General features: G+C 39.7%; 2 protein-coding genes across 10 annotated transcripts in view; one reads left to right on the top strand and one right to left on the bottom strand.

The window, feature by feature from the left end:
- The window catches only part of LOC111939750 (uncharacterized), a 187,373-nt gene extending 171,503 nt beyond the window's left edge, over positions 1 to 15,870 (bottom strand). For 6 of the 9 annotated variants that reach the window (XR_015285034.1, XR_015285033.1, XR_002869327.2 and 3 more), the window contains exons 1-2: positions 15,293 to 15,827; positions 12,360 to 12,471 (exon numbers count right to left, since the gene is read on the bottom strand). Coding sequence is in view for 2 of the 9 variants with exons in the window: in XM_086883031.1 (XP_086739157.1) it covers positions 12,360 to 12,471; positions 15,293 to 15,750 (570 nt within the window). In the remaining 7 variants the exon portion in view is untranslated. Of the gene's footprint in view, positions 1 to 12,359; positions 12,472 to 15,292 lie in introns of all 9 variants that reach the window. The other 3 variants (XR_015285036.1, XM_086883030.1, XM_086883031.1) reach the window with 2 other exon arrangements.
- The window catches only part of COL8A1 (collagen type VIII alpha 1 chain), an 86,757-nt gene continuing 70,934 nt past the window's right edge, over positions 6,553 to 22,375 (top strand). The window contains exon 1 of the mRNA XM_086883000.1: positions 6,553 to 6,659. The gene's annotated coding sequence lies outside the window, so the exon portion shown is untranslated. The remainder of the gene's footprint in view (positions 6,660 to 22,375) is intronic.

Here is a 22,375-nt window from a genome sequence, read left to right as displayed (position 1 = left end):
TTATTTCAAAACTGATTAATTGTGTAGTTATGAAGTGAGCAATTACCTGTGAGATAAGACATAAGACCCATGTGGTAGAGATGGATTAGAAAACCTGAACATTTTTATTCAAGTTCTGTTTCATTCCCTTTATAACTTCAGCGTCACTGGGCCAAATATTTCCTTTGATCATAAATATATTTTCCCAAGGATGCTATATTTCATTTGAAATAGAGCACAAATTATCTTTCTAAAATAATAAAAGAAAGAACCTTATACAATCTTTTGGCAGAAAGCTTTAAAAGAATATACATATCTTACAGATAAAATGCGTGCCCCTTGGCTTCATTAAACAAAATTTCAGGAAGCTTGTTTAAAAGAAAAATATTCAAAATGCACACACAGAATGCATAATACTGCCACCAAGCACATTCTGGTGGAACTGAACACAAGTCTTACTTAATCCTGAAGCATGTGTTAAAAGGTTATGACTTACACGTTTTACCTTGGTTACTTCTCAGAAATGGACAAACACTAGATTTGAATACGGGACAATTTATCAGCTTTGATCATCCTCTGGGCCAATGTCCCAGTCTCTGAAATGCAGATGAATTGACACCCATCTAATCTGAACTCCTGTACAATATCACCTGAGTGGAAACTCAGTATTTTTGTAAAATGACATAGGAATACAGCATAATTAGGAATATAAGATCTTTAATGGAATCAATTCCTGCTTGAAGAAGGGTCAGCCATGAAGTCAGACCACGCTTCTCAAGGTTTATCCACTTGGCTCTTGAAAGCCTCCAAGGATGGAGCCTGAACAGCTTCACCAACAACCAGCTCTGCTGCCTGATTGCTTTTGAAGGGAAATAGCATTTCCTTATATCCAGACACAACCTCCTTTTTTTCAACTTAGGCCTGCTGTGTCCTTCCACCACCATGAAGCCCATCTCCACCTTCTTAATAACTTCCCCTTAGGTACTGGAGGCAGCTGTTTGACAAACCCCCAAACCCGACTGTTGCCAGGCTGGACAAGCTCTGTTCCTGCAGCCTGACCTCCAAGTGCAGGGGCAGCAACCCCGGAGATAACATCAGTGTCCCCCCGCTCACCCCCATGCAGTTCACTGGCATCTTTCTTGCACCAGGACTCGACATAATCTTCTAAATATGGCCTACTAAGTGCTGAGTAGAGGGGGATAATCATTTTCCCAAGCTACTGGCTGTCCTCCTGTGATTACAGTCCAAGATAATGTCCTTCTTTGCTGCCACAAACTACTACTGGCCCATGTTCAGTTTGCTGTCTAGCAAGACTCTCCCAGTTTTAGCCGAATTGATTCCCCAGTCAGTGAGCTCACAGATTTTATATATTCAATTGGGCTAATGCTGTATCATACACCTTCCAGAAAAAATGCAAGGGTTTAAGCTAACTGCAAGTTTTAAGCTAACATTGCAAAGAGATAACAGTGCAAAAAAAAAAAAAGTTATCTTTTTTTCCGTTTTGGTGTGGCAAGCATCAACATCAGCTAGAGAATCTCAGTGGAAATTCCAGAGCTGACACACAGATAAAGGAATTCAGTAAATACAGGAGATAAATGATGCATTTGTAGGCTGGACTGATTGATACTAACAGCTTTGGACTGCATTCCCTTTTTACTGACAGACATTATAACAGAATCAACACAGTCAAGACATACCAAATGGCATTAGTTACAGCTACAGTATGTCTGTATCAATTATTTTTCTTTTTTCAATTCTGCCTCTATCAGGTGACATGCTAAAGAATGAACTTTGTAATACTGGAACAAACATTGAGGTAGACATGTGCTTTCTCCACAGACAGGCTGACAGGCAGTCAGACCCTGGATCTTTGCTCATCTACAATACAAGATCTGCATTTTCAAAAGATATCCTGATTTTGTAACCTACACTGGATGGCACACAGTGGTTTTGAAGCCAGACCATCTGACTGGCACTAATCTACAGATACAAATGTGAAAGGCAGTATCAGACAGATTCTCAGTGTCATGCAGAGAAAACTTAGAACTGTTCACTCTTTCCCATTACTCTCTCCTCTAAGTTTATGAATCTACTATTAAAAAAAGCCACCAGCCAACAATACTCTATAAAAACTGCAACACTGTCACATTTAATTCTTTAAAAGGCAAACTTGCTGGAAAGACTTTGAATAAAACTTACAATGACGGGAAGCATGACAGAAGACGGAATGTTGCCTGAAACCGCAGGTTAATAAAATATACCACTGGTGAAATGGAGACATTGTTCGTGTCTGTGGTCCTACAGTCCTACACTCAAATAAGATGAAAAGAAGAATATATTTACACAAGGGTTGCATAGGGTAACATTTATAGGGTAACATGCATAGGGTAAAATTTACCTATAGGCTGTTCAGAATATTTTCCTATTAACAACCATCAAAACAAAACCCTGAAATGTTTTCCTCTTTCCTGAATCATGATTTTTTTACATTTATAGCTGAAATCTGGAAGTGTTACCTTTTACCTCACAAGGCTGCTGTTGCCTGTATTATCCCACTTTATGTTAGGAGGTCTACTTCTAATACTTTTTGGGTTGTGTTTAAAAACAATATTGACACCTTTACCTTGATAGCTAATCTTCTGCCATCACCATGCTATCTAACTGGGGACTCTCCCCCTTTGATAATACTGCCAAACAGCAAGTAGCCACCTACGCTGCTGTGGTGCTACATAAATGGTCAATGATTTCCAAAGGTTCAGCCTCCCAGTCCATCCATGGTTATTCTTTCCACTACCAACACAGTATTTTACCTCTGTCATACTCAGGACAAACTGGGAATAATCAATTCCTTTACAGAACAAATGCAGGAATTTTGGCTTATTTCCTTTTAAAAGACCTAGAGTGAAATACATGTCAGTTGTACAGCTATAGTTTTAATCTGTCTCTTAAGGATGATGCCACTTCTTTTCATAATTGCTCTTTGCCATATACCTTGTATGCCAGAACTAATTTAATTTAATAGAAGACTCTACTACTAAATAAATTTATAGAAGACTCACTGAAAAGAAAATGTGCATTATTCTCAAAAGTGTGATAAAACCATCTATCCCAGTTTGAGTACTTCAAGAAACTGACTCCTTTACTAGCAGTTCTGTTCTGCACTATGGGTATAGCCCTATAAGCACCTGATACAGATTTTGGAAAGGACAGGCTGCCTCAAACAATTCTTTGAAGCTCATGGCAAACCAATCTAGATATTTTGAGGCAAGAATATAGTAAGAGGGCTAGAGCACTGGAGGGTCATATTGAAAAAGTAGCTTTATTTTTAAAAGGCAGATGGAAACTGAAATTTTGGACATCACTCCTGGTCATAGGAACATGACAACCTTTCCTACCATGTGTCCACTGAATTTACTGTCCAGCCTGGCAGTGTGCCCTGAAATCCAGTTGATCATATGATGACCTGATTCAAGTTTCCCACGGATATTTTGGTAAAGTTTCATCTACTAAAAGTCTCATCAGGGAAGATAAGTGCTGCAGTGACCAGAAACCCACAGGTCCCAGGACAGGGCAACCATGGGTGTGTATACAGATTGGGGAACAAGAGGCTGGAAAGCAGCCCTGTGCAAAGGGATCCCTGGGGTCCTGGTCAATGGAAAGTTGAATCTGAGCCAGCAGTGCCCTGGAGCCAGGAGAACCAACCCTGTCCTGGGGGCATCAGGCACAGCATCACAGCCGGGCAGGGGAGGGGATTGTCCTGCTCTGCTCTGAGCTGGGGCAGCCTCACCTCAAGTGCTGGGGGCAGCTTTGGGTGCCACAATGTAAGAAGGATACAAATCTGTCAGAGAGCTTCCAGAGGAGGGTGATGAAGGTGGTGAAGGGCCTTGAATGGAAGCCATGTGAGGAGCAGCTGAGGTCATTTGGTCTGTTCAGCCTGGAGAAGACTGAGGGGAGTTTTCTCAGAAGGGGATGTGCAGGGGAAGGAACTGGTCTCTTCTCTGTGGTGATCAGTGACAGGAGTCAAGAGAATGGCCTAAAGCTGTGCCAGGGGAGGTTTAGGTTGGATATCAGGAAAAGGTTCTTCACCTAGAGCGGGTTGGGCCCTGGAACAGGCTCCCCAGGGAAGTGGTCACACACCAAGCCTGAGAGACTTTAAGGAGTGTTTGGACAATGCTCTCAGGCACAGGGTGTGATTCTTGGAGTGTCCTGTGCAGAGCCAGGAGTTGGTCTTTAACGATCCTTGTGAGTCCCTTCCAACTCAGGGAATGAATATTAATAATTCTGTGCAGTCTCTGCATAATGTTGTAACCTCATCAGGAATCTTCCATATAATTGCATCATGGTGGTGCTTCAATAATCATTAATATAGGTCTAACACTTTTTACCCATGTAATGTGTTGGTAGGTCTATTTAACACTTGTAAAGTGATTTAAGATTCCCCAAAGGAAGGAACTAAGAAAAAACTTTAATTATTGTCTTCTAGAACTATAAAAAGGTAAGGCTATCCTTGAGTCTGCAGTACAGTAGGACACATGATCAGTGCACACAACCCATGCAGTAGGGAAGAGTATTGACCCACTCATGAGAATCGAAGTGGTGCTTAGCACATGAAGCTTACGGTCAAAAAAACAAACAAAAAATATACCAGCATACAAACCTTGCATTCAAACTTTTGTTCCCAAGAAAATAAAAAAACAGAACTTGATCTCTTTAAGGTATTGAGTTTATAGAAGCATCCACTGATTTTAGAAGGGATCAACAGCAAGATCAGCAATTTTGAGACAGCAGAGCAGTTTAATCATCAAATAAGGACATGGGTGCCTATTTACTTTCTAATTTCTGAAAATCTCAACCTAGATTTGTCTAAGTACAAAATCATCTGATTATTTAGATGCTAGTTGAGTATTTTACACATATCATTTAGTCAGTTGAACCACTACCAGGTGCCATAACTGAACTAATTACACAAACTTATTGCAGTAAGTTGTACTTTCTTTCCCTATTCCCATGTTATAATTACTTTGTGTAGCCTTCCTAAAAGCATTCTGTAATCACAGCAGAAATTAATTTCTTAAAGAGAACTGTAAAAATACTTTGAGTGCTGCAGAAATAACAAAATAGCCTGAATTCATTTCCCAATTAGTTGCAATAATGTAGAAAATGCCCTAGCCGACAGCAAAGAAATACCTGTGAGAAATATTAGAAATTAAACCAGTCTTTTTCAGATTGACAATTCCAAATCTCAGAGGCTACATCACCAGGGTTATGCAACTTCTTTTGCCACACAACTTCAATTGTCATCCAAGTTGATGGGTGCTTGATTTGTAAGCCTTTTTCTAAAAAGACAAGACTAAATAAAGTTATATGCAACTCACTATGTTCTGATCAATTCACTTGTACTGCTTTTTTATAAAAAAAAAATTGCTCATAACTCCTTAACCAGTGATCAGTTTGGCCCTTTTGTAAAAGAAGTAGTAGATATCATATTTCCACAAGCTCCGCTACAAATTTATCTCAACTCTGTAATAAAGAAATTCATGATACTTCTTCATTTTTCTACCTGGCCCTTTGCAGATTTTCAGTCAGGATGCACCTCTAGACTTCCCCTTAATTGCACACTACTGTTCTCCCCTTTCTGTTCTATCTTTCCAGCTTTCTCCACCCATTCTATGTTCCAATATGACACAGGTTTTACTTGTGTATTATGGAAAATAATACAGGCCCAGATACCTCAGGCAGGAAGATACATAAATAGAGAATTAGTATATTTGAGATGGGTACAACTGTTTCACCTGCAGGAGCCAGTGTCTGGAATCTGTGCCATCCACTCTTCTGAGTGGAAAGCAATGAATGAGTTAAAATGAACAATGAACGATTTTATACAGAAACCACCAGGAATGCATATTCCTACTGGTTTGTCTTTTTGGCTACATTTGCCTTTTGAGAATACCATTTGGGAAAATTGTTTAGAACTCAGACACAGTGAACAATAAAACTGCTCTAAACTAAACTGCTAGAAAGTCAGTGTGTAGATGGAACATGTTACAGCTGCGTCAAGAAAAAGCTGTGTAGCTCAGCAAAACAGCAACTTTGGAGGGTTCCGAAGCTGGAATCTAGTAGACATTTGGAATATAAAGAAAGTTCAATCTTTGAGAAAACAGACAACTTCAGAGATCCTGGGGCTCGCTCTTCATAGCTATCCCTTTTCAGAAAGGGAAACACTGACCTTTCTGATAAAGACTTTGCATTAGTATCTCACTGCCACAAAAATCCTTCCAATAGACAAAGTGATACCTAGTAGCACTGCAACTGGAATAACTTAGAGATTCAGATTTAGAAAAATAAATACAGTAGAAAATCCTTGCTTAACTGCAAATTTACAGAAAAAAAAAACAAAACCAAAAAACAACCAGCAAATAAATCCAACACTGTTCTCATGTATATGCCATCCGACTTGCTTTTCCTCCCTCTCTCTGTCCCCAAAGAGCAAATCCTACTGTACAATGCCTTCTGAAGGCTGTCTGCCTGCTATCCTCACTGCCCACCTACCGTAGGGAGCAGCTCCTCCCACCTGCACATAAAAGCCAAGTGCATGCTACCAGCAGCAGATCAGAGCACTTTCTCAGTCCTCCACTGTTTTGAGCCAGTGATCTTCTCTCCTTGGATCTTGTGTACTCAAGGTAAGATTACTGCTACTTCAGGTTTCTGTTCTAACCAGCTATTGTGAGGAAGTCTTAATGTGAACTCTAGCACTGCCTTGCTGGGTGGTGCTGGCTCCCCCCCGCCTTTTTTTCTTTTTTTTTTTTTTTTTCAGATGTAGTGTCATCTGACATTTAAGTTAGTAACAGTCTGTTGTTTTAGCAGTGAAATAAAAACAGATCTTGCTGGGAAACACTGTGGCTGGGAAAAGGTCTCTCCCTTTCTGATTGGTTTTGAAGAGATTAGTATACCCAGACCAATTATAACAATTTATTATCCCTCTTAATAGTCTCCTTCTCGGTCCAGTCAAAGTTATGAAAAAAAAAAATCACTGTAAAGCTTCCTTAAATTCTGTTTGAGGGGAAAAAAAAAAAAAAAAGCTTACTGTTAATTTAAGGAAGGAACTGGATTTTATTGCTAATATCATTTACTAGCCAGACTGAGACAATCTTGGGACTGAAGTGCATCCTCACAGGTTTCATTGCCTTTAAAAAAAAGTGTGATGGAACTTGAGCCCTCACAGAAGCACAGCAATAAGACTGATGGAATTCATTATCTTGTACCAAACATGCTTAAAGTAGATATTTTAGCAACAAAGTTCTGTTTCTTGGAACAACAGACCTTGTGTCTTTATGAAATTTTTAGATTAGCTTGTTTCTATTTTATCTGCAGTTTTCCTACATAGGCATTTCTAGTATTAGAGGAAGGAATAGTTAAGTGCCTCAGAGACAGCTACTGAACAGTTAAAACATTTAAAAGTGGTTCCAAAACAATATCTGCATTCCCATCCATGCATCTGTCCATCCTCACAGAGATGAATCTATTAGTGACCAGTAGCAGTTTTCACATTGTGTGAGTCAGTGCACTTTTAACATACAGTCACCTGTTTGAAGAAATTCCATCACAGAAATCCTAATCCTACAATGCCTCTCTCCAGTGCTCAGAGAGGAGGGAAAGCATGAGCTACCAAAAGCAAGCAGTTAATGCTGCCTATAAATACATAATACATTCTTCAGTTAAATAGTAATATTTTCTTCCTAATGTCCAATTCTCTTTCTAAACTGAGTCTTTTTTGGTCTTTCACAAACAGAAATATCTTCTCTAGGAAAGAATTATGTCCATATATAACTGTACTCACATTAGCTGCAATATTTTAAGTTATAGCACTGTGTAACAGCAGAACTTTGCTCCCTTTTCTGCATACTGTATCTAATATTTTTTCTGATTTTATATGTTATCTGTTCTAACTAGTGGGGAAATAAAAACACTGCCTTCAGCTATTTGCCTGAAAGATTACATAAGCATCTTTAAAAGAAACCCTAACAACAAAAATCCAAAACCCAGATAAACTGAGCTATTTAAAAACCAAAGTACAGTGCTTTCTATAACAAACTTAAAGTAAAACTATTTTTGCATCCAGGTAATTAATATAAATTGCCCACAGAAGACAGGAAGAGGACACAATGGTTTTCTCATAGCTGGCATTAACTCTGAGCTGCAAAATTTTATTTCTTAGTTAACATCTGATTTTTACAGCAAGCCTCCCCTTTCCAAAAACACTCCTGTTGTAAAACACAACAAGATATGTGATTTTAAGTTCAATGCATACAGAATTTAGGTCTACAGTATGGCAGTAAATCCTCATTTGTTCACACAGAACTTTATCAGATAAATCCGAATTTTTAATAGACTAAATTTCATGGAAAAAAAATAATGCATTTGTCACAGGAAATGTATATATAGCAAAATGCCTTTTATTAAAGCCTGCTGTGAAATGTAATGTTTTGGCATTTGAAAAATGGATTGCAGGACATATTAAGAAAACTCTATTCAAAGGAATGCATCTAATTTAGATCAGAATCTCCTCTGAGCAGTTTCTCTCTTAGGCTGAGTAGATAATTCAGCTTACCATCACTTTGCAGCAAGGGATGAAGGGAAACTGCACCCAGCAGATCTCCAAGAGAACTCAGATGACTAGGAATGCATTTATTGACCTCTGTGCTCACCTGAAACTCCTTTTTACAAGATCAAAGCACACTGATACTAAAGCAAAAATGCTGCAATTTTAAAGTAATGCTACAACCAGAATTAAAGAAAAAAAAAAAAAAAAGGGACTCACTGGGAGATTAAGGAATTCAGATTTTTCTAGTAATGATCATAATGTTTAAAAATAATAAAGGTAAAGAGACTGTATTATTTTTTTCAGCCACAGACAAGTTAAGTGTTAAGCAGGGATGCTAAGCCACTTTTCCTGGCAGTTATGCTTAGGTTTTTTAGGTTGTTTATTTAGGGCAGTAATATCTACTTAAGCCACTAGTGTAATTCCCAGTGCTGTCTAAAGTGCTAGACTAGATACATAGAAACAGAGGATAAACATATCACTCACTGTCTGCTTATCTATGCATAGTTCTGCCACTGCCACTGCTTGGGAGAACTTCTTACCTTCAGGAATTTATTTTCACACCTCTCTATAGGGAGAGATTATGTTTTCCTCTGCCCCTGCTGTCACTGAATATATAAAATATTTTACGCAAGGTCACAGTGAAAATTCCTGGTAGAGTGTCAGATTTAGCTCCTCTGGTTTCCAGGCCAGCACTAATCCCACACTTCATTTTGTATTCAGCCTTATGAAGTCCACCCCTTTCTAGCTGCTCTGTCTTTGCATGTCTCTTTAGGGCTGAACAGCAGGGAGAATTCCAGTGACAAATCTTGAAAGAGGTCATTTACTCCTAACACTTTCAAACTTCCTGTGAAACCCTTAACAAACCCCTTCACAGGACTTACAAATAAATCATTCTTGAAGGGTGTAAATAAACAATTAAACAAATAAGCAAGTGCTCATCTCTTTCTTACACTCTGTGGTTAAAGGAGACCAGCCCAGTCTTGGCAGGCTGAAGAAGCAGAGATCCACTGCCATGGACCAGAAATGATGGGCAACTCAGTTTTGGTAACTCAGCAGCAGTAAGAGCTGCTGAGCTCAAAGAGAAGCTCATAGGGCTTAAGCAAAATTGCTGAAAGGATCTTGTAGGGGGCATTAATATTAATCTTCCTTTCTTTTCTACATTCATTATTGTGTGCCACTTCTATAAACATATAGAATATAATTTCATACCCATTAAAACAAACAAACAAGCAAGCAAACAAAGAAAAACCAAAGCCCCAACCACCAGCTTTGTCCTATCCCTCTAGTTTTTAGCCCTCAAGTTAATTTATGAGGGTACAGATTCATAATTGCTCCTGTAGCCTTGCAAATACTGCATTTCAAAAAAACCCTCAAAACCAACAAAACAAAACCAAAACTAAATAAATAAATTAGAAAACCCCAACACATTCCAGTGCTCAATTTCCAGAGTTATTACCCTAGCAATGGAGACCTTGTCTCTTACTCTTTTAATTTAAACATTACTGCTAAGCATGCATTGTTCATAGATAAAGTAGCAAACATGAGAGGTGACTGGAGGACCAGAAAAGGAACCACTAATGGTCATCTCACTATCTGCCACAGAAAACAATTTTTATCTATCTATGAGCATATGTGCATGGCAGAATTTTCTGCCCACTTATTCTATGTCTTTCTATGTATCTCAGGGGAGGTAAGATTAAGTTTTATTTCTTGGGCTTAAATTTATCCCTATACTTTCCTTTCTTTTGCCTTCCAGTTATTGTAGGCTGTGGGTTCTTTCCTTCTACAGGGAGATAATTTTTAATTTTCACTACTGTGATATTTCTAAAAGAGCAATTGTTCAATGGAGGTAATGTAGTGAGGAACAAGACAAGACAAAAACATTAGAGGTGGTTTGTTCTGCCTGTTAAAAAAAAAAACCATCAAACAGCTGTATTTAACTCTACAAAAGTTCCTTATTTTTGCCACTTACACTTTCTAGAGTTTTGTGCAAATGTTTTTGCCTTTTTTGTGGTTTTCCCTCTGCAAACAGAAATCCCAGCAAAAGTTGTGGATCTATATATGTTTAAAAAGATAATGATGACTCCTGGTTCTGAAGCCTTTTTTAGATCTTGAGCAATAACTATGCCTATTCTCTGTAGTCACCAGTAAACAATTCTGCTTGCTCTCCCTGCACTCCTGAAATGTTGGATGTGTTTCTGTAATTGTCTTGATGTGTAATGAATTTAATGTCTCATAATTGCACTGCAGGGAATTAATACCACTATGGAGTCCTGGGACATTTTTAGGTGATTAAAATTTCATGCAAGTCTGTGTTTTTTAGCAAAAGCAAGATAAATATAAGTTTGTTGCTTATGAATGGCAGGTGAAAGTGTTGAGGGGTGGTATTAAATGGATCCTTTTCAAAAGGGAGTGAGAATCAGTGCCCTCTCTTGGTTATAAAAAAACACATAAAGCAGCCTGATGAGAGTGTTTATCAGTTCCCTCTGCTGGCTACAAAGCCCAGGCCAGATGAGCAGCTGTGTTTGCGGAGGCGAAGGTCTGAAGTTCTATTCCCAGTGCTGTGAGCCTGTGGTGAACTGATGACTGTGGTGTCTGTGCATGTCTGTGGACATCATTCTTTATGGGGTCTCATCAACAACCACACTGAGTTCAACATGAGGGCACTCAAAAATAATATGGACTTCCTGGTAGGTAAGAAACTTCCCCCTTTGGAGTTGAGAAGCATGCTAGTGGCTATGCCATGCATAATTCTACACAGCTAATGCATCCTTCTGTTCTGCATCATATCCACACCTTGCTTTTTCCACCTCTTCGAGACAAATGTGCGTGTGTGCTCATTACACTCATTTTAGAGACATCTGGGCAGTTAGCGCAAATATTCTTGGCAGCCCTGAAGTGTAACACTTCAAAATGTCAGCTTCTGAGAACTCCACATTTGCAAGTAAGAAGTAAATGGTACCAAAAAGAACACTCCAACCTTGGTAAAAACCAAACCAAAACTAACAAAAACCCCTCAGCAAAACAAAATAGAAAAAGAACCTAACTACTTCTTTTCCGTTCCTGTAGGAAAAGGCCTATATAACTTGGTTACACAACTGGAGAAACAGGTCATACACTTCATACAGTCGCTTTGAAATAAAGCTGAGACCAAAAAAAAAAGTGTACTGCAAACTTCAGAAAGTTTTTGTTTTAAAAAAATATCCACAGCACTAAAAATCACAAACTCCTGGATCAGCTATGCCAGTTTACTTCAGCTCCTAGGAATCTATCGTGGCAACATATAGGATACATAAAAGCTATCTCATTAAAGAGAGAATGAGTCAAAACTAACAGTTTAACATGGTAGATATCAAAGGTATATATTAAAAGCCAGAACTTTGAAACATCTGCAGCATATGTTTCCTGCTAACTAAAAAAGCAACCACTCTTCCCAGACCAACATACTGCTGCATTCTTCACTCTGAAAGTAAGAGGTTGACAGTAGCACACTGGATTTGCATATAGGAAACTCCAACCAAAGCATTTGACTATTTTTGCAACAGAAAATTATGGAAAGGTTCTAACAAAACCTACTCTTATTCTGTGAAGCAACAACACATGTATGTAATAAATATTTTCTGGAATGGAGATGCTTACTTTGCCTCTCACTCAACATAGTTTTCAAAAGGACAGAATGGAAGGTGGCACAGCCCCAGGAACACACAAACCAAAGATAATCAATTTACCACTAAAGAAATCTAGCAGTCAACTCTGCTTATGCCAGCACATAACTCACCTCTGTTTTGCCCTTCCATTCTTCCCACCACACATGAAGTTCCAGGGAACGCACAGTATCAGAACAAGAGTCTTCATGTGGTTTGGAGACCAGAAATTCTCTTTCAGCTTGCCTTAAAGAAAAGCAGCAACAACAAAAAAAAGGGTTCAGATATTTCCTACTATTCCTTTTTAAATGAAGTAGGTGATCTTAGTTGAACTCTCAGTTGATGGATATTAATGTAAAACACACAACTGGGACCCCTGTTGGCAAATCTCAGCAAAAAGTCAAGAGGTAGTTGATTTAGGTCAAAGCTGAGCAATAAAATCAGGTGTATGAGGAAAGTTTATGTTGCCAGCATTGATAGATCTGCCACCTGCACTATAGATGAAAAGCAAATAAGCAAAGAGCAGTTAAGGAAGTATATCTCACAAGCACTAGCATTCATACAAAACATATTTTAGAAAATGAAGGGGGAAAAAAAATTACAACATTCAGTACTTGTTTCCTTTCAGTCAGTGGCTTGAATTGAATTTACCATAGTAGCACGTCACATTGTTTGCTGCAGAAAAATGCAAAGCTTAGGCCTTTAGGAGTAAGTCTCTTGTGCTTTACTGATTCCAAAAATGTCAGTGCTTGTCAAAGTGTTTTTGAAATAAAACCAAAACCGTGTTAATAAAATGAACTTTCCAAGACAATGCTGGCCAAAACTGATTCTTAGATTTCTTTTCAGTAATAAACTGCCTCTGTGGTTGCTAAGTTGATAGGGAGAAGGATTTAAAGGATCAAAGCCAAGTTCTGGTTAAAAAAAAAATAGAACACTGAAACAGAACACAAGCCCTACAGTGAATGGACAGACTTTTGCTGAAGGTGGGTAGAGCTTAGCAAAATCCAGCTATGCTTTCAAAAACGCCTGTAATCATTATTAGGCTCTAATTGAAGATATTCCAGGACTGCTACATTCATTGTGGGTACACTTGGTGATATGCTGCTGTAGATTACTGGACAAGCCTCAGTACTTTAATTTGTAATCACAAACTGAATGTTATTTCAGAAGAGCTACCCTGACTATTTATTAAGTAGCAATTCCCTAAGTGAATTAACAACTGGAAGGATTCTGTCCCATCTTATCCCAGCCTTATGGATGAATAGCTCAAAAAATGATGCTGCAGTGAAGGCTGAAGGTGCTTATGATGCACTGAGTTCCTGCAATGCACACAAGTTGCATGCAAAGCCAGACAGTGAGAGCTCTGAACTCTTCTGCTTGATGTTCCTTTAGGTGCAGACACAGCAGCACCTCCTGTCTTCCACAGAAAAAAGTGGTGCCATAGTTGGCCATTCTCTGTCTGTTAAAGGAATTCCTGCTCTCCTCCAGTTCAACCACCCTACCAGAATTTAGGATGTCTATGCATCCAAGCTGTCACTGAAAGGATGTTTTTTTAAAAGTTTTTATGCTTAAGAACTCTGACAGATTATTATTATCTTTCGGATATCAGCATAACTTATTACATCAGGAAACATGGAAGACATTTCAGGATTGTTCCCTAAGATTGCATTACTAGTCTCAGCTAAAAACATTGTTCATACAGAAAACCGTATGTTTAGCATTCAGTCATCATACTTGATTAAAGATTAAATTTACAGGAGTAATTTATTTTTTTTCTTATTCACTGGAATAGAATTATCAGATGACTTTTAAATTGCAGTTTGAAGGAAATCTATTCATTTCAGGTATGTTTTGTAATGTCACCTTCATTCCATTTTGATTTTAGATTGCTCTTAAGCAACTAGCTGCACCACTAAAATCCAAGCGGTGGTGGCTAATTCTGGCAGGTGATTCTTATGGAGTATTTCTGTTCCACAGTCAGGACAAGATAGCTCTTTGATTCAAATTTCAAGAACAAAAACTGCTTTCATTGAGTTCAGAATTCACTTACAATGAATATTTTATATTATTCTTCGAAATACCCTATTTTCAACATCACATCTCTCACTTCCATGCTAAACACTGCCAAGAGCTCAATATAAAAGGACTGACAAGCAAAATAAATTAGATTTATGACTGCTGAAAGGCATTTTCTCTGCTACGTGTGCTTCGAACTTTCTAGTAACTGCTTATCTCATGAAAATAAGTATTTCAAAAATAAGTAAACAGAAACGTATTGTATTTTCAATGCTTCACTTGTCAAGCACGTTTCAAGAACTGGAATTTTAGGTTGATGGACATTCATGACATGCACACAGCCTCCAAAACAATGACCACAGCTGGGACTGAGAGTTGCTCCTGCAATTCCCCCCAAGCCTGAAGGAGACTGAGGAGGTAATGTGGCACTTTCTGGGGGCACTCAGCATGACAAACCTCAGCTCAGGCAGGGTACAGGAACCCTTCCTTCCCGGCTTCTCTTTCTCTGCCACCAGACATGATGAGGAGAAATATTTCTGCTCTATCAACTGCTTATAACTTGAGAGACCTTCAGGAAAACATGAAATGTTGTATACCTAATGCCCAACAGCTATCAAGATAGCAGGAGTTTGTGTCTGCATTCTGTTCATTCTGCATTCTTTGTGTCCACTATCCTTCCCAGCTTTGTTAACCTCGCCCCAGGTCTAAGATGACAGAAGCATATGAAGGCCTAAACCTTAACATCAAGGCCTAAACCGTAACAAGGCAATTCTACCAACAACTAATTAGTTATTCTACCTCCTGGCTATCACTTCGAGCTTGCTTGTTAGCTGCTGTTTTGCGGATTAAATCTCCTTTCTTGTTGATTAGGTTTGTAAGTATACAAAGATCAAACATTAAAGAGCATAATTTCTAATAAAATGTTACATATTCCACGCTTGGCAACAAGCAGATTGCATTTGGAGATGACTGAGCTGTAACGGTGTTGTAGTCTAAAAGAGAACCAAGCCAAGGGCACCCTGAGGGCTCCACCCTGCTCCGCGGCCATTACCTGCCGTTCCTGAGGAAAGCTGCCATGGCCCGGCGGGGTGGCGACACCTCACCTGCGCTGAGGGCAGGGCCTGCCCAAGCAGGGCCCTGGCTCGGGGCCGTGTCAGTCAGGCTGGGCCCGCTGGCCCCGGAGCAGCTCTCACCTGCCGTGGTGGCTGTGCTTCCCTCACGCTCCGACGGCAGCGCCATTCCTGCCCAGGGGCGGTCAGAAAACTCATTTGCGACCTGCGCCTCCCACTCCCAAAGGAGAGGGTTGAGGAGAGCAGAAACTCCCCACAGCCCAGTCAGCTGAGGAGCATTTATGGAAACACAATGCATTTGAGGTTTCTTGGGTTTCGGAGATCCAGCCCCGGGGCTTTGCTTCTGCGTGCCAGCACCTCGGTGCCCCTTGGAGAAGGATCTGGGCAGCATTAGCTCGCACAGATGGTGCTGGAAGGCCAAAAATGAAGGGGGATGCATGGGGGACTCTGCTCTCAGCTGGAAAGAAAATGTCACATCATGTGAAGGAAGGCTGCTCCAGCACACACTGCAGGAGGTTCAGGACCTTTCAGATTTCCACATCTGGAGGCAAAACTGAAGCTGTTGTAAGTTAAAAAAGAAAAAAGAAGAAAAAAAATCCATTTTTAAGTTAATGTTCTTGGATCTTAAAATCCAAAAACCCAAACTGCAAAAGATACTACCGCATATGGTATCTAGCATAAGAGTAACCAGTCCTGTAGAGTTAAAATAAACCCCAGAACTCCCCCCAAAAATACCAAACACTTGGGTGGGATGTGAGGAAAGAAATATCATGTGAGGAAAGAAAATGATAAAACTACTGTACTCAACAGGAGGGAGTTCAGAAGGCAAACAGCTGAATGGAACAGCTTCATCATTTCTTTACAATGTATTCTCCTGGCCCTGCTTTGTTCAGCACAAAGGTTTTTAAGGCTGAATTCTTTTGATCTGTATGTTACACCCCCTAGCATGGTGAAGCCCCATCTCGTGATCAAGGGTTTGAGACAAACAAAAAGCAGCAGCTCCTGAACTTGAAGGCTTGTAAATTGTATGCAGAGCAAAGCTTATTCCTGGACTCTTGCTCTAGTCACTTTAGCACAGTCCTGTTTACACAGATGATTGGTATGTCTGGAAAGACACTATGCTACAAATGCTTCACCTCCCTTTCCTGGCTTTAGAAGCATCCAAGAACCTCACACACAGCAGGTTAATAAATTTATCCTTACAAGCAACCTGGCAACATCACTCTCGTTTTAGAGGAAATTGAGGTGCAGAGAAAGTTGCTGGTATAGGATTTCAAGAGATTGCTCCTAGCCAGATTCTCAAGTGTGTTCCCATCATGGTGGGAGCTAGATGGAGAGCTTGATTCCCATCTGGGCACCCCAATGAGAAACAGATTTTCACAAGTGATTAGCACCCAGTAGCTCTCACAATGGCACTTGCAGACATTTTCTAAGAAGTTCCTTTGATCCTCTGGCCACTGCTTCAGTGGAGGCAGAAAGCTTTTGAAAAATCTTATCCCGTTTGTGGGTGCTGAGCGCTTCTCAAAATTCTTAAGTGACCTGGCCAAGGATGCAGACTAAAATCTGAGCAGAACCACTTTGCCTAATCCCTAGGCCAGTGATTTAACCACAAGTGTATTCTTCCATCTTCAGCAGAGAAAGAATTAGACACTAGTTGAGGCAGCAATCAAAATGCCAAACAGCCACCAGTCTGCCAAGAAAAATGCCCGGATACTTGCGGGCAAACCAGACAGCCACATTTGGTATTTTCCTGAGAAAGGATTATTTCTAACAGCAGTGCCAGTGTCTGGCAACCTGGTTCATGCTCTTTCCAGATGTACCTCTTTTTTTCTGGACTAAAACCTTTGTGAACATGCCCCCAAAACAGGCACACCCTTCCCACTCTTCAGAAAAAGCAGCAGCTATCCAAACACTGTCCTGTCTCCATTATTCTTAGAGAGCCAGGCACGCTTGGGCAAGAAACTCTATTTTGTGTGACAACTAAGAAGCAGTGATTGTGTCAGTGAAGATTCTAGTTTTCATTGAATATTTCATTCATTTTTGAACATAAGCAACCACTTAGCTGCAGTTGTGCTAGATGCAGAGGAGGAAACACATGCTGTTCTTGGCCGGACTTTACCTCTGTGGGAAGCAGCAGCCTCCTTAAAGCAGCCTCTCTGCACTGTATGATTTAGCTACATTTATGATTTTCCTGAACCTCAAGCAAGGACCAGAGTACCTGAAAGTGAAAATGTGTGCAAAACCCCCAAGCCCCAGCCTGGATCCTCTATTTAATGCCCTGTTTGTGTGGGGTCTATTTGCAAATGACAGTTTCCAAAGCTATGAGCTAAAGGCTGACTTAAAAATTCTTCTTCAAACTGACTGTATTCATTCAGCTGCCAATTGAGATGCTGCTCTCTGTGTCACTCAGGAGCAGCTTGTTGGACTGTCTATCACAGGACTCCATGTCAGAATCCAGCTTTCATTAAATGCTGTCTGTCTGGCCTCTGTCCTCAGCTTTCAGACCACCTCCCAAGTATCTGACCAGTCTGGCAATATGAAGATAAGGCACCCAGTCACTAGTTTGATTTAAGGGAGCACAGATATTACATGGTAACTATTGAATGAAAATGTTTACAGGAAAATAGTTTTGTAAAACAGCTCAGACTAAGCTGTTGCTGAATGTTGAGTTCAAGCTGTATAAGCCAAAAAATGCAGCTGTATCTTTTCTAGCTACAGCTAAAATCAGCAAAGTACTAGAAAAACCTTTTTGGGGGAGGGGGGAGCGGGGGAGGGAGATACTCTCCTAACAGAGGATCACATCTAGAAGCAAGTGTGGACATTTTTCTGCTCTGCTGGTTGTATACCTGAAATAGCACACAACATAAGTGATGATTGTGGTTTGTACTTTGTTGAATGGCTGCTTTCTCTTGATTCTGACATCTGCTGCAGTAATTACTGTAACAACTCTTGTCAGAAGCTGGACTTCAGAGCACTGCCCCAGTCTAATAATACAGCCTCAGCTTTACAAACAGCAGAAGTGAGGCAGGAAGGGATGAGCTCATGAAGCACATTTATGCAGGCAGTTAACTGCACATGCTTTGATGTACGTTGTGACCTAAAATGTTAGAGGGAATATCTGGAGGAACTTGGTTTATGGTTAGTTGGACTGTGGGCCTTAGGGTTTTGTTAGTAAATTTGTCACTACAACTTTTCACTTCTTCCATCTTGCAGATTTTTGTTTATTTTAAATTCAATTTTCCTGTCCAAGAGAAACCAAGGTATTTCAGTATAAAAGCTAGGGTCAACTGAGGGCTCAGGTCAAGAAGTCTGTCTTGGGTGTCACCTCCTATAAACTCAAAATCTAGCAACAGTTCAAAGGAAGGTCTTAGTTCAGAGAGCAGTAAGGTAATCAGGACACAGCTTGCTGATAAAGGACTGGGAGATGTGACACTGGAGCAGAGGTACCAGAAAGGACCAGTGAAAAAGGCTGGAAGGTTTGATAGTCCAGCCTGATGTGCCATTGGAGAAAGAGCAAACAGGAATTCCAGTGGTGACAGGAAGGATGCTGACAGTAAGCAAGGTTGATATGCAGAAGAGGGACCCTTCTGTGCAATTGGCTTATTCTGGAGTCCAGGTCTTGGAACAGTAGGGCTGTTCCATTTTGCTTTTTGAGCTATATATATCAGCAGTGACTTTTTCTCCTGGTCTAAAGTGTAATTTGTGCCTTACGTCTTTTGTATTAACAAGGTAGCACAGAGACTTCAAAGTAGGATAATCAGCTCCAGATAACCAGTCTCATGATGAGATGCTGTTACTCTGGGAAGTCTGTGTTTCTGTCCAAATTGTCAAGAAATGTGCTCCATAATTGGGAGACATTTCCTTTTACTACTAACACTTGCATTTCCACTAGGAAGCTGTAGTTTTGAATTTACATATTCTGAGAAAATGTTTTGCTTAGAAATTCCTGCTTTTCCTTTGGGAAATAATTAGAATTACTTATTGAATGTAATCACTTAGAATTGGAAGAGAATTCACCGTCAGGGGATAACAGTCAGCATTTCCCAAATCATTCTTCTCTCTCTGCCCATGCAAATGATCACTTGAAATGACTGCCTGACACAGGTCTTGTAAGAACCCAAGTCCCATTTTTAGCCCAGACAAGCATTAGAGAAAACTGTACTTCAGGAAACTACACAAGGCAGCCTCCCTAAACTGAGTAGTTTTCCAGCCTTTACAGATTCACCCATGACAAAGCAAAACAGCCTCCTGACTGAATTTACACAGCTAAACAAATAGCATTTTAAGTGTTTAAATGTCATTGTGAAAGTAAAAAGATGAAATGTGCTGTATATCATCTCCACAAAACCAGAAGTAGTTCTATTATAAATAAACAGAGTTTGCTTGGTATTAGGGACATAGGAAATTCCATTCAAGAACAGACAAATGGCACATCTTGTCTGGTATCCTGCATCTGGCACAGGCCTATAACAGATGCTTAAAATACTTGGCTCCCTTGGTCCCACAGTCTCCCCTGTTCCACCTGCCACCAATGTTATAAATCACAGTTTTCCTAACCTCCAGTGAAAGTCCCTTCTCTGCTCACTTGCATAATGTGGGAAGTGGAAGCAAGGGCCAAGGGAATGCATATTTGCCCTGTGTGATCCTTACTGTGCTGTTTGGTACCAAGTGTGTCCAAACTGTGGTTCTGACTGGTGCAGAACATGTAAGGAAGGCATTGCTGCCTGGATTGCCCATGTAGCCAAACGAAGCAGCTCATAGGTGAGGCCTGTGCTTGGCTCCAGGGAAAGCGAGGAGCGAGCTCCTTCTCACCCTTGTTTGCACACAGGAGGCCAGCACAGCCACCACTGGCCTGTTACTAAGCAGCTGCTCTCTTTCTATCAAGGTGCCTCTTAATTGCACCCTACTGCTCAGTGACATTTATATCCATCCTGGTGTTGCTTTCTTAGTAACTTTGAAAGTTTAATGCATGATGACTGAAAATTAAATGAGTTTATTGTCAATCAAGCAGAGTTCACTTTTGTCCTTATTCCAAAGGTTATCAAAACATGGTTCATCTACCCAGTGGGCCACTTAATGCATTTTCCTCTCTTTAGGTGACTGGTGCTTCTAGCCATTGTCACCAGTGTGACATGGCTGTATCCAACAAAACTGACTGTAACATTCTCCTTTATTAGAAATGTTACTTGCCACAGATGATCTCCTTCATAACCAACATTAAATTCAATGGTACAGTTGGTTAAAGGCTTCTAAAACAGACAAATCAAAAATCAAAAAAATCAAAACATTCCCATTTAAAAAGTTAAAAGTTTTAAAACCCCATTTATTAATTGCATTAAAGCCTCTCTGTGAAATATAATAGTATTTTAAAAAGGCTGAAGAGAACTTATGACTATAGGTAAAACAACCAGCTAGGGAAAAAAAAATAAATTGCATTTGAAGGAAGAAAATTGTGCCCCTCAATTTGAGCATATTGTCTCTGCTGTAGCTAAACACTGCTTTTAGAGAATGACCTAATAAATCTTTACATATTAATAAGGGAAAACTGAATCCTGATGGTGTGCAAGGGCTGTTGGATACGGTTTGATATGTCAGTTTTCTCCATGCTCAGAATTTTCTGATTTTGGTTCCATCCTACTGAATATAACATTCAGTGTCAAAGGTTTGAATCTATAACAGACCTTCGATCCAGCTACCCCAAATTTTGTATCCACAAAGGACAAGACTTGGCCACATCAATCTGCTCGAAAGAGTGGACATTTTAAAGCTGCTACAGTACCTAGGAGAAGTTTGCATCCTATATCATATTCCAAATCGATATTACATTCAATGAGGCTCAGTATTAACAGGAGCTCTGTGACTTTCTGTACTTCTTCCCTGTTTCACAAGAGCAATGATTTTCAGAATATTCATCTTAATCCAGTCAGGAACAGTCGTAGAGGTTTTTCAAGGCAGACAAATGAGTCAGCCACTTGTTCCAAATAAATGGAAATGGTGTTCCAAGTTTCCTAGACAGCTTTGAAAACTACATACAGCAATTCAGCTGCTTAATCTATTATGTTCTACATCTCAAATTTAAGAGGACACAAAATTGCATGCTTTTTATTCCAGATAGAGGTTGTTTTGTCCACAGCAGTCCACAGCCACCTCATTTTGTCTCTGTTGTAACATACATGCTGGCCACCTTGCTCATGCCATTCCCAAGAATGCAAGTAGCACTCTTCAGAGCAAAGAGAAACTGCTGAGGTTCCCAGACTGCCATGGATATGTTAAATAATACTGAACCAAATTTCCTACTGTGATTGCATTTTCCCGTTTGTTTAGTGAGGGTATTAATATTTTGCTTTCTGAGGAGAAATGTTGTAAACCTCAATTAATGTATCCATTACAAAAAGGGCATGAATTACAGCTTTAACTGTGCAGTAAAACAGAACATCTGCATGAATAAATAATTATAAGAAGATATATAAAACTATAAAAATAACTTCTTTACTGCAAACCTTGCCTTAACAAGAAACATAACTCCTTCCTCCCTCAAGAAATCTGAATACACTGACTCATGTCTTTGTTTAAGTGTCATGGTAAATTTGTTCTTTTATAACATGTAGTAGTTTAGCTTTGAACTTTGGAGTTTTGGAAAAGGCAGAGCGGAAAAATGTTTTCATGGGAGAGGAGTGCACATTCCAGAGCTGTCGACTGTTACTCGTTTATGAGGCAGGGGAAAAACTGCTTTGGTTTTAGGCTTTGGTTGATGCAATTTGTTGTCTGGTATTTTGTGATAAACCAGAGTTTACACTGTACACTGAAGTATTTAAATTTTTTCTCTCATCTTTCCAGCTTTTGCTTGTTCAAAATTCTGACCAAGCTTGAAACTGACTGCTGTTGAGGAGAGAAAAATTAGTTGTGTACAGCTAGAAGTCATAATCCTTTGTAATATACAAAATAACACATAATTTTCTATGAATTACAGAGATGTACCAAAGCATAGTGGAGGAACAAAGATGATACTACTCATAAAAACAGAACAAACCAAAATGTGAGCCCTTCATGGTGCCTTTGTAACC

Source organism: Cyanistes caeruleus, chromosome 3 (genome assembly GCF_971803275.1).
Source record: "Cyanistes caeruleus chromosome 3, bCyaCae1.hap1.1, whole genome shotgun sequence".
Lineage (NCBI taxonomy): Eukaryota > Metazoa > Chordata > Aves > Passeriformes > Paridae > Cyanistes > Cyanistes caeruleus.
This window is presented reverse-complemented; position numbering and strand designations above follow the sequence as displayed.